Raw genomic sequence first — 12,510 nt, forward strand, 5'->3', positions numbered from 1 at the left:
GAAGAAGATATATTATTGAATGATATCCTTCCTAACATGCACTAGCAAGTTCCATATTCTAGCAGAGTTCCATACATCCCCCTTTTTTAGATTACGCAGCGCTCAGCTTGTTGCTGACTCATCTGAGTCTTACTATTAAAAATTCCTTCCTGGTAAAATCCCTTCCAATCCCTCTTAAATGAATAAGCACAATAATCTGATTCACGTTAATATAAAAGTAGTTTACTCACAGATTCATTCACGTTCACAGACATATCCCCGAAGGCAGGCTTAGGTTACATAACAACTAGAACTATTCCATAAAGAAGTTACTCCCAATTGACTGCGACTAAGGAGTCACTTCTCCAATCACACAGCAACATAGAAAATGGAGAAGACACACTGATCAGAACATGGAGGCCGTGTGCTCCTCCATGGTAGTACAACAGACTGCACCCTCTTCAAGTCACATGGAGTGGAAGTCTGTCCCAGCTCAGGAGGAAACAGGAAGTCTTCTCCTGAGTGGGAGAAAACATCCCCTAATGTGTCCACTGTAGGAATGTTGTACTTGACTGCAGTTTCACATCCCACAAAATCAATAAAATAGAAATAAAACCATTGGAAGAAAGTCAAATATATAGTCTATAGTCAAAGCAACATAGCAGAAAACAAATATTCTTATAAAGATGTCAAAATAAAACCTTACAAAGGAGGTGAACTACAGAATAGATATTTAACACAGTAGGGCTGGTTGAGTCTGGGCTTCACCCCTAGGCCAGGTGGAAAGAGCCTTTTTAAAAAGGAGAAGAAAGAGGAGGAGGAGGAGGAGGAAGAAGAAGAAAGAGGAGGAGGAGGAGGAAAAAGCAGCCTCTAGCTCTCCTAGAAGGAAGATTGCAATGCAAAATGTGGAAGCAACCGAAGAGATTTCTGGGAGATGAAGAAGCCTTGTTGCTCCTGCCTTCCAGTCAATGCATGAAGTCAGAACTGACTGACAAGGGAGTCATTTGTATCTTGCGAAAAATGGATGCTTGGCTCTAGTGGGGGTCCTCACCCGGGGGTCCTCAGGAGTTGCTCCCCCCACCCCAACTCCCCTGCTTCTGTCTCCTTTTCTTGCACTTGGACTCTCTCCTGCTCTCAAGACAGGCCCCTGGGTGGGGTCCCTTTTTCTTCGCTCCAAGGGCAGGAATGTATCTGGCCAACCCCTGAGGGCCAAGTGGGCCAGGGCCAAATACATTTCCCTTGAAATTTAGGTGTGTAATTTAGTATTGTTATTCTGTTAGCCAGCTTCACACACACGCACAGCCATTGATGCCAAGGTCCCTGGAGGCTCAGTGAGTAGCAGCGCCCATTTCCGGCTGGTTTTCCAGCAACAATCCCTTTGGGACAGGAGGTGGTCCTGGTGAAGCATGTGAACGTAAGCGGGTACTCGCTTGGTGTTAAATAAGGATCAGGCAGACTCAGCAATGGAGAATAAGAAGATGGACTTCCGGGTTGACGCGATCGGTCTAATGGCGGATTCCCTCCGAGCTCCGGAGGGAATCGGCTCCGCTGAGGACGGGTCTTGCCGCGCCGGCGACGCGGGGACCCTCAGAAACCACAGGTGCTGATACCTGTGGACTTGGTGACTCAGTGGGCACCTTAAGCGCCCTCCTCGACAGTCGAAGAGCCTTTTTAAAGGCTGCGGAGAAGGTACGAGGAGCGGCGTGGTGCTGGGAGTAGACCGCTACCTCAGTGGAGTGAAGCCGCAAGCCATTGCCGGAGAGCGTCAACTTTCTTCCCGACATTCGGACTGAAAACAAATACCCCGTGAGTAAAGGAAATTTGGATTTTAAAAGAAATTTATACTTTTAATTTGGAACGAACGGGGGGGGATGTGCTAAAGGGAAGTCCGCACCCCCCTACATACAGACAATCTGAAGCAAGGAGCGAAAACCTAAGATCGGGGAAAAAAATCTCGTGTCTTTGGAGACTGACAAGAGATTCCATTAATTTGCGAGAACAAGCTTTTATTTCTTTTTAAGCTGTGCTGGAGGGAAGAGGAGAATTTCAAAAAATTTTGTGGACCCCCCCCCCTGGACCCGGGAGCGTCCTGCATCAACCTAGCGCGAAAGAACAGGGTTTTGACAGCTGTCAATTGAGCTGTCAAACGGTAGGATCAAGAGAACTGTATTACTTTATATCTCTCTGATTTAAAGGTGTTACATTTAAAGGTGTTACATTTAACTAGAAGTGGCTGGAAACAAAGTAAACAACAAGGCAAAAGACTGTTGGTAAAGAACTTTAACAATGGCAATCCCCCTAGGGGGGACCGGTGACATTACAATGGCTGCAGAAGGAAAACTACTAGCAGAAATAGAAAGAGCCTTCTTTCTCGTGGGAACCTTACAAGAGCAAGCTATGATTATGGACAAACAGCTAATGACCTTGATTTCTAAGACAAGCAATCCTGCTGATGGAACGAAGGATTTGACTCTGAAAGATTCTGCAGCTGAACCAGAAAAGACATCTTTGGAGCTGGAGGAAAAAGAGGTCGAAGGGGAAAAAGTACAGACACAAAATACTCTACAGGACTTTTTGCAGTCAGGGAACAGAGAAGTTCTTTGGATTACAAGTTATGGGAGGAGAAAAGCAAAGGAGGAAGTCGTTGGACACTATGGAATATGGGAAGCTAAAAGAGCAAAGAAACACAACTGGGACTTCCTCCTCTTTTCTGGATTTGGCGACTTGGAATCTTGGGGACCCTTGGCAGAACCCTGGCAGCAAGTTTTTCCAATTAGGTTTGATCTGAGAAAGGATGAAGTGATTGTGTTGGATATCCCTCGAGACTTGAAGACCAACAAAAAGGACTACCAACAGAACAGGCAGGGAGAGACTGAAATAGACTTAAAGGCCTCCGATGTGAGGAATCCGGGCTAGGAGCTTTAGGAGAGGACAGTTATCTGGGAAGGGACAGATACCTGGGCAGGGAGGGAGGGGGAAAAGTAGAATTTAAAATTTTATGATTTTTGGGTTTTACAACTTAGATTTATATTTTAATATAAAAAAGGGGAAATTTATGGTACAAGAATTTTGATCGATCTTAGAATAAGGATCTAATGTATATAAGTGAAGGGATATTAAATTGGGCCTAACAAAAAGAATCAAGTTTAAACATAACAAGAATAGGTTTAAGGAAAGAAACAAGAACTTGCTGAATTAAACATGGAAATTGGGATGTATGGGGGGGGTGGGGGGAAGTCAGGGAAAGAGGGTTATGAAAGTAAGGATATGAAAGTATTCATGTGTGTTTCTTGTATGTGTTGTCATAAAATGTGAAAATCCAATAAAAATTTATTTTTTTTTAAAAAAAGAGAATAAGAATATGAAGTTTATTGCCAGGCAATAAGGACCCAGTTTGGAATCTCTTCCAAAAGGAACTGGGACCCCGATTGACAGAAATCCAGAGGTCTTTATACCTGAGCAGATCACAGCAAATCATAGATCATGAGACAACCATGAGGGATTCACGATATTGTCAGCGAAAATTAGCCAATTAGCAAGCTTCATGCCACGCTACCAGCTCCTGGTCAAGCACTGGTCAAGCACGGAGTTCTAGTTCTGCTTTCCGATGCTTGCAGTGACGCTCTGTTTCACCTCTCCCCTAGTTATGACAGGACAGGGAGTTTGGAGATTTTGCGGTTTTGCTCTTCCTGTTCTGTGGATTAATTTAGCCTGTATCTGAGGGGATTTTGTACCAGTATCTCTGATTCACGTCTTCCCCTTGTCCAGGGTACACGGATGTTTGTAGGGGAAAGGTCGGCTCCTAACTTTGCTGTTTCAAGCAGTTTGCAGTTTAGCTAAGGCACAGCTTCCCTTTGATTCAAAATGATTATAAAATACTGTAAGCCTTGATTATGTGTAAGCATATATGAATATACTGATTTCTGATAACTGATTATATGGGTAGCATAGGGGTAGCCCTTCTTCCTTGCCTCACTGGGGTGCCCTGCTCTGGGTGCGAGGGGATTGCTGCAGTGGCCTCCGTGGGGAGCTGCCCTGGGAGACACTGGGAAACTGGTCCCCAATGCAGCAGCCAGACTATGGGCTGGGATCCCTCTCTTTATTTATCCCTGCCCTTTCTCTCCCACCTTTTTTTGGGGGGAGGGCTAGTCCACCTCCTCGTCCAGCTTTGGAAAACCATTTGCAGATGTTTCCTCTGTTGCGCAATGAGGCTGAGCGATGTCACTCAAAGTTAATGTCCCAGGGATTCCTTTGTGTAAAGAAGGGAGATTTTTTCTAAAGGGGGGGGGCGGAGGGCCAGATGAGTTTGGGATCCTCTGATCTGCAGGAAGGAGAGCGTGGCAGCCCTGGCCCCTCCCTGGCTGGACCCTCTCCTCCTCCCTGACTTGGGGTCCCCCCCCCCTTTAGAAGCAGATCAGGCCCCCCAGGCCCCCTCCCCTGCTGCAGCCCTGGGACCCCCACCAGATCCCAGAGAGAGAGAGAGAGAGGAGACTCACCAGATCCCGGGAGGGGAGAGCGAGGCAGCCCTTGCAGGAGAGACACCCAAGCAAGAAAAGGACTGGGGAGGGGGGGGCTGGCTCTGGAGGACCTGCCCCCTCTTGCTTCCTCTCTAGGAAGGCAGCTCGGTTCCCCTTAACCCTTGCAATGCAGAGTCCACCCAGCTCAGCCCTCTCTCGCTTGGCAGAACCTCAGATTTCTATCATTTTTTATGGATATCGGGGGAGATCTGCCCCCCCCCGGCTCCGCCCATGCCCAGATATCCTTTTGGGGGTGAGGCTCCTGGCTGGACTCTGAGCATCTCCCTCCCTTGGCCTGAAAGTGGAGGAGCAGCTTGCAGAGAAAAGGACCAATTCTGCAGCTCCAGCTCCAGAGACATAGCAAGGCCAGGGGGTGCCCGGTTTCACACACACCCCCCACACACATACAGAATTGTTTTCACCAGTAAAAGAAGTTACACACAACTATTTAAAATATTTAGAAATTATTACAAATGCACCGTTTGCTGAGAATCAGATCAAAATACATGTCCACATTCTAAATATCCGGATGGGCTTGCCTAAACAAACATTTATTTATTTTTTCAGGCACCAAAAAGAAAAGCGGGGAAAAGAAGTGCAGGCAGGGAGTTCCAAAGTCTACCTGTGTCGCCACACTAAAAATTTGATTTCTCACAAGTACAGGTGTTCTACGTGGAACCAGTAACTGTGCCAGTTTTCTCAAAGCAGTTGAGTTGGGAATACATGGGGGAAGGCAATCTCTCAAGTAAAGTGATCAGAAGCTGTTAAGAGCCAGCCTAGCCCTAGCCCTAGAAACGTGCCTTTAGGGTATTTTTTGTAAACCCAACTTTTTTCGTTAATTACCTTTCATCATCCTCAAGCACCAGCACCAGCCAATAGTCATTTTAACCACCAATCAGAAAGAAGCCCTTCCAAAGCAGTGTTGTGATGCAGAGACAGACAAGTCTTTTTTTAAAAAAATACATTTTTATTCAGGTTATGCAAAAATTCTCCCCAAAAAGGAGAATTTCATCCTCCCCCAGATTTCCAAATCTTTCTTTATATTCCTCCAGATGACCTCGTAGTTATCCTTATATAGATTTATATTTTTAGCCGTAATCCATACTCCGAGGTATTTCACTTTCTTAACTGCAGTAATTTCCGCCCTTCGTTCCAAATCTATCGTTTCTTCCTTAGTTAAATTTTTAACCAACATTTTGGTTTTATTTTTGTCTACCTTGAGTCCTGCCACTGCTCCAAATTCTTCAATTTTTTGTAAAGCTTCTTTTACACTATGTTTTGGATCTTCTAGAGTTAATACGATGTCATCCGCAAAGGCTTTAATTTTATATTCTCTCTTTCCTACCTTGACTCCTTTGACCTCTGTTGCCCCCCTCAATCTCTCATTGAGTATTTCCAATACTGTTATAAATAATAAAGGGGACAGGGGGCAACCTTGTCTAGTTCCTTTATATATATTAAAGTAATCTGTTGCAGTGTTATTTATTACCAGTTTTGCCTTCTGTTCCTTGTATATTGCTTCTATACCTCTTCTAAATTTTTCTCCCATTCCCATCATTTCCAAACTTTTCCTTAGGAAGTCCCACGAAATATTATCAAATGCCTTTTCGGCATCTATGAACACCAGGGCCGCCTGTCTATCTATTTTCGTATCCAAGTATTCAATAATATCTATCAAATTCCTTACATTATCCCTTAATTGTCTCCCTGGGAGGAAGCCTGATTGATCTTTATGTATTTTATTATTCAAAACCTTTTTTAATCTTTCTGCCATTATTTCTGCAAATAGCTTATAGTCATTATTTAATAATGAAATTGGCCTGTAATTTTTCACTTCCAGAGTGTCTAGATCTTTTTTAGGAATCAATGTGATATATGCTTCCTTCCAGGTATTCGGGAGACAGACAAGTCTTTGGGAGCAGCCAGATTTTTATGTGTCAAACAAAAGCACCATGCATTGCCCTAAAAGTGATCCATGCGATGGTCATCTCCAGGCTTGACTACTGTAATTGGCTCTACGCGGAGCTGCCCTTGAAGCTGTCCCAGAAGCTCCAGCGGGTGCAGAAAGTGAGGCTCCTCACGGGGTCTCTGCCATGGGAGCATATTCACCCAGTGCTTTTCAAGCTGCACGGGCTCCCGGTGGAGTACAGGGTCAGATTTAAGGTGCTGGTTTTAACCTTCAAAGCCCTATACGGCCTAGGACCCTCATACCTATGAGACCGCCTCTCCTGGTATGCCCCACGGAGAGCCTCAAGGTCCATAAATAACAACACCCTAGTGGTCCCGGGCCCTAAGGAAGTTAGATTGGCTTCAACCAGAGCCAGGGCCTTTTCAACTCTGGCTCCAGCCTGGTGGAACGCTCTGCCTCATGAGACCAGGGCCCTGCAGGATCTGATTTCTTTCCGCAGGGCCTGTAAGACAGAGTTGTTCCGCCTGGCCTTTGGCTTGGAGCCAATTTGATTCCCTCCCTCTCTTTCTTTTTTCCTTTCCTTCTCCTCCTGCGATGATGCTACATTTTAATATTTTAATGTTTCAATATTTCAATGTTGCATTTTAATTTTGTTTTTAAGTTGCAATCATTCATCTTGTTTTTATTATTGCTTGTAAGCCGCTCTGAGCCCGGCCTTGGCTGGGGAGGGCGGGGTATAAATAATAAAATTATTATTATTTATTATTAAAAGTCCAGGGAACATTAGATGCTTCTAATTTGTCCGATGAAGTGTTTTATTCAGTCTCACCTGCAATCATGTGTGCTGAACACACAGAAACACATACAGATAATGAAATTACTGGGAGTTACAGTCTCCAAATAAAAGTCAACACATGCAAGCAGATTGATGGAATAGCACACATGATTTCCCCATCATGGTACAGAAGATAAATATTCAGAAAGCAATAGTTACAACAGTAAACAAAAAGTAACTTGTCCTGATGGAATTTCAGACTTTCAGCATGTCATTTGTTAAAGTTTCATTTCATTATTCTAAAACAGGCCTCTCCAAACTCGGCCCTCCAGATGTTTTGGGACTACAATTCCCATCATCCCACACCACGGGTCCCGTTAGCTAGGGATGATGGGAGCTGTAGTCCCAAAACATCTGGAGGGCCGAGTTTGGGGATGCCTGTTCTAAAAGACCACGATACATTTTCCCGTGAGTGTTGGGTGGATTCCTGCAACAGTCTTAACAATTTATATATTTAATAAACATTTGCCACGTGTTATAAAAGGAAGATGGATTGTGTTCCCCCACCTTCTTGATTTCCTTGGGCAAACAAAATTTAAGATACTTAAATTGTAGTGCCCAGAATTGAACACAATATTCTAGGTGGGGCCTGACAAAGGCAGAATAAATTGGTACTATTCCTGCTCTTGAACTGATTCTGCCTTCTGCCATATTGGCCTCCGCTCCCCGTTTCGTGTCGTCTGCAAATGTGATGAGCCATGAAGGAGTCCTCTTTGGGTTTGGTCAGTCAAATCCACCTAACAGTTACCTCATTCAGCCAACATTTTACCAGCTTCCTCACATAAATATCACGGGCGACTATTTCCACGGCAGTCCGCTGATCAACAAACTTTCTAACTCCATCCAAAAAGAAAAAAGAAAAAGAGAGATTTCTCTGGCTTGACGAGTTTTTGAGAAAGCCATGTTTTCAACTTGTATGTTTATGTTCTGAAACACTGAGAAATCAGATAAAGGGCACATAATTTTTTAAAATGATGATAATAATAAGGATATTGACAAGCCGAAACATATGCAAATGAAGGCGATCAAGATGGTCTTGCTTTATTTATGCATTTATTTAATTTCTATACTGCCTTATACCTGGGGTACCAACTTGAATAAAATATAGAAGGGGTTTAGTAAGCCCCTCCTCGCATAATCAATACATGATGTGGGGCATGCATGCCATTTGGATGGCAATGCCTATCAGATGGGGGGGTGCCGCCCTCAAATATTTTATGAAGGGGCAAAGACCCCTCATCCTCTAAAAGTTGGCTCCTGTTCCCTGCTGTTGCATTCTGAAGGCAAAGGACGGACTGGACCCTGATTAATACAATAGACACGAGGCTTGACCAGCAAGACCCTGGGAGAAAGTGCGCATTCCACTTCCTGGCCCAGGTAGTTTTTATTAACAAAAGAACTTTAACACAGCGTTTGTAAGAACTAAACAGATTTCCTCTGAGCATTTCAAAAAATCCTCACGTGGGGACAAAGACAGATCAGAGGAAGCCTCTTAACTACAAAGAACTATTTACTATTTGAGCATGCATACAGGCTAAATAAACAGGAACCAAGGAGGAATTAACAAACCCCGGTGGTAATAAACCCAGCAGTAAAAGGAAAGACAGGCATTTTACCACATCCATGTGAACTCTGTTCCTGGCCCTAAGATCTACCTAAAGATTAACAGAAGCTACATCAAAGCTACCTCCCTATTTTTATGTACCCAGGAGGCCTGCTAAGCAACTGGTCTGTGTTAGAATGCTTTACACGTGACTGACAGACATAGAGAAAATGGGGCAGAGATGCAGAGGCTTGTGGGATCGATCAGAAATCAAGTCAATGACCCAAGCCCAGTCAAAGTGATGCTTTCACCATTGACACAGTAGCTTGCTTCATTTTTCATAATTCCTCATAGCAATCCCACATGACCAGACACCTACACCCACAGTTCTCAGAATCGTTTCAACATAAAATCACAATATGAAAACACAAAACCTGTAACCCCCCACCGCCCCTGGCAAACAAAAGTTGAGATTCTTAAATTCTGGTACCCAGAATTGAACACAGTATTCTGGGTGGGGCCAGACCAAGGCAGAATAAATTGGTACTATTCCTGCCCTTGAACTGATTCTGCCTTCTGCCACATTGGCCTCCGCTCTCCGCTTGGTGTCGTCTGCAAATGGGATGATCATCCCCTCAGTTCCTTCATCCAAGTCATTTATAAAGACGTTGAACAACAATGGGCCCAGGACAGAACCCTGCAGCCCCCCTCTTGTCACTTTTCCCCAGGATGAGGAGGAACCATGGAGGAGGACAATTTGGGGTCGGTCAGTCAAATCCACCTAACAGTTACCTCATTCAGCCCACATTTTACCAGCTTCCTCACATAAATGTCGCAGAGGACTTTGTCAAAAGCCTTACTGAAATTGAGATGCAGTTTTTCACAGCAGTCCCCTGATCAACAAAGTTTGTAACTGCACCCAAAAAAAGAAATGAAAAAGAGAGATTTATCGGGCTTAACTTGTTTTTGAGAAAGCCCTGCTTTCAACCTGTCTGTTTATGTTGCGAAGCACCATGAAATCCTCAGATGATAGGCACATAATTTTTTTAAAATGATGATAATAAGAAGGATATTGTCAAGCTGGAACATGTGCAGATGAAGGCGATCAAGATGGTGTTATTATATTTATTTCATTTCTATAGCGCCCTATAGCAGGGGTGCCAACTTGAATAAAATATAGGAGGGGTTTAGTAAGCCCCGCCTCAGTTAAACAGTCAGAGGATGCGATGCAAGCATGCCATTTGAATGGCTGTTCCTATGAACTGGGGGGGGGTGGCCCCCTCACATATCTTCTTGGGGGGCAAAGACCCCTCAGACTCTAAGAGCTGGCTCCCATTCCCTACACTCACAGGTCACAGGACAGTTACAACATAAAATCACACAATGAAAACACAAAACACACAGCCCAAAACCTGTAACCCCCAACTCCCCACCACATTTAAAAAGGGCATTAGATGTCAATCAGCCAAAGGCCTGTTTAAACTGGTGTGTTTTGCCCTAGTGCTGAAAGTTGTATAATGAAGGGTTTTCCACTCTTCGTATGAATTCTTTGATGCAAAGTGAGATTGGAGCTCTGACTGAAGCTCTTTCCACATTCCACGCACTGATAGGGTTTCTCCCCTGTATGAATTCTCTGATGGGAAGTGAGATGGGCGCTCTGACTGAAGCTCTTTCCACATTCCACACACTGATAGGGTTTCTCGCCTGTATGAATTCTCTGATGGGAAGTGAGATTGGCACTCTGACTGAAGCTCTTTCCACATTCCACACACTGATAGGGTTTCTCCCCTGTATGAATTCTTTGATGGGAAGTGAGACTGGAGCTCTGACTGAAGCTCTTTCCACATTCCACACACTGATAGGATTTCTCCCCTGTATGAATTCTCTGATGGGAATTGAGATGGTGGCTGTGACTGAAGCTTTTACCACATTCTACACACTGATAGGGCTTCTCCTGTGTATGAATTCTCTGATGGAAAGTGAGATTGCTGCTCTGACTGAAGCTCTTTCCACATTCCCCACACTGATAGGGTTTCTCCCCTGTATGAATTCTCTGATGGGAAGTGAGATTGGCACTGTGATTGAAGCTCTTTCCACATTCCACACACTGATAGGGTTTCTCCCCTGTATGAATTCTTTGATGGGAAGTGAGACTGGAGCTCTGACTGAAGCTCTTTCCACATTCCACACACTGATAGGATTTCTCCCCTGTATGAATTCTATGATGGGAATTGAGATGGTGGCTGTGACTGAAGCCCTTTCCACATTCCACACACTGATAGGATTTCTCCCCTGTATGAATTCTCTGATGTGAAGTGAGATTGGCACTCTGACTGAAGCTCTTTCCACATTCCACACGCTGATAGGGTTTCTCCCCTGTATGAATTCTCTGGTGGAAAGTGAGGGAGGAGCTCTTCATGAAGCTCTTTCCACATTCCACACACGGATATGGTTTCTTCCCAATGGGATTTCTTTGATGGCAAGTGGAATAGGAACTTTTTCCACTTTCAAGATATTTATTCAGCTTCTCCATTGTGGGGATTTTCTCATGCTCACCCATGTTCTTAATTTCCAGTCCATCTCTATCTACAATGAAGAGAAATGGATTAGAGACTCAGGGAGAAATTCATGAAGAATACTTGTTAACCCTGGTAACAGAGGAATAACAGAAGTGGGCTAGATGGATGGTTTTCTGAAGGGTTGGGTGCATTAATTAACGGGGATCAACTGACATCCTTAGGGGAACCTGTGATTCGACGAGCCTGGCTCTTCTCTTGAATGGATTTTGTTGGCCTCCATCATGGCATCCCTCCATTTCCAATGTCAGTCTTCTCTTTGGACAACCAAAGACTGACGGGAGGAAAAACAAAAACAGAAAACCTTACAGAAGCTACTTCAACTTCCCTAACAACTCTGACATTTATACTTAAAAGGGTCTGGGGAGTTCAGACCAGTCTGATCCTTCTTTAATAAGCTGCAACTGGAGGAAGAACATTCACAGAAAAAACAGTAATTTACTGTTCAAGGTCAAAACAAAAAAAATTCCTTCCAGTAGCACCTTAAAGACCAACTAAGTCAGTTCTTGGTATAAGCTTTCGTGTGCATGCACACTTCTTCAGATACACTGTTCAGTGTATCTGAAGAAGTGTGCATGCACACGAAAGCTCATACCAAGAACTGACTTAGTTGGTCTTTAAGGTGCTACTGGAAGGAATTTTTTTTGTTTTTACTGTTCAAGGGTTTTTTTTGGGGGGGGATTGTGATATCTGGTGTTGTAGGGGGCGCTGCTGAGTTCTATGAAAATATATGAGGTTCGTCACATATGGAATTTTGAATTTAAAAACAGATATTATGATCCCACAGGGAGCCTTACTGAGAGAGGCCACGATCCCACGATTCTCCTCCATGACGTCCTTATGCTGAGCTCTCTGGTCAGGATCCAGCAACTCCCATTCCTCTTCCGTGAAACAAACAGCAACATCTTCAAAACACACTGGACCCTAAAGGAAGAAGGGAAATGTCCTCCTCTGAGACAACACTGTTGTTCACCACCACTCCTTGAGCTAGGACATTCTTCCACCCCTTGACCTCTGTCCCCACAAGGCAGGTTCCCCTGACCTGATTTGGTTCCACAGCCGCTGCTTCCATTCTTTCCCCATTCAGAGATGGATGAAGAGGTCTAGCCAGTATCACTGTGTCACCTGCAAGAGGAAAAAGGTAAGGGGGA

At 44.3% G+C, this 12,510-nt stretch overlaps 1 protein-coding gene and 1 long non-coding RNA gene across 2 annotated transcripts in view; one reads left to right on the forward strand and one right to left on the reverse strand.

Moving 5' to 3' along the window:
• The window catches only part of LOC309341023 (uncharacterized protein), a 157,334-nt gene that overhangs the window by 137,422 nt on the left and 7,402 nt on the right, over positions 1–12,510 (reverse strand). Inside the window, exon 4 of the mRNA XM_081860415.1 lies at positions 12,402–12,484. Within this exon, the coding sequence (XP_081716541.1) occupies positions 12,402–12,484 (83 nt within the window). The remainder of the gene's footprint in view (positions 1–12,401; positions 12,485–12,510) is intronic.
• Positions 1–12,510, forward strand: part of LOC309341394 — a 184,469-nt gene that overhangs the window by 108,652 nt on the left and 63,307 nt on the right. The gene's annotated exons all lie outside the window — the stretch shown is intronic.

Source organism: Podarcis erhardii (genome assembly GCF_964252035.2).
Source record: "Podarcis erhardii genome assembly, chromosome: 4".
Taxonomy (NCBI): Eukaryota; Metazoa; Chordata; class Lepidosauria; order Squamata; family Lacertidae; genus Podarcis; species Podarcis erhardii.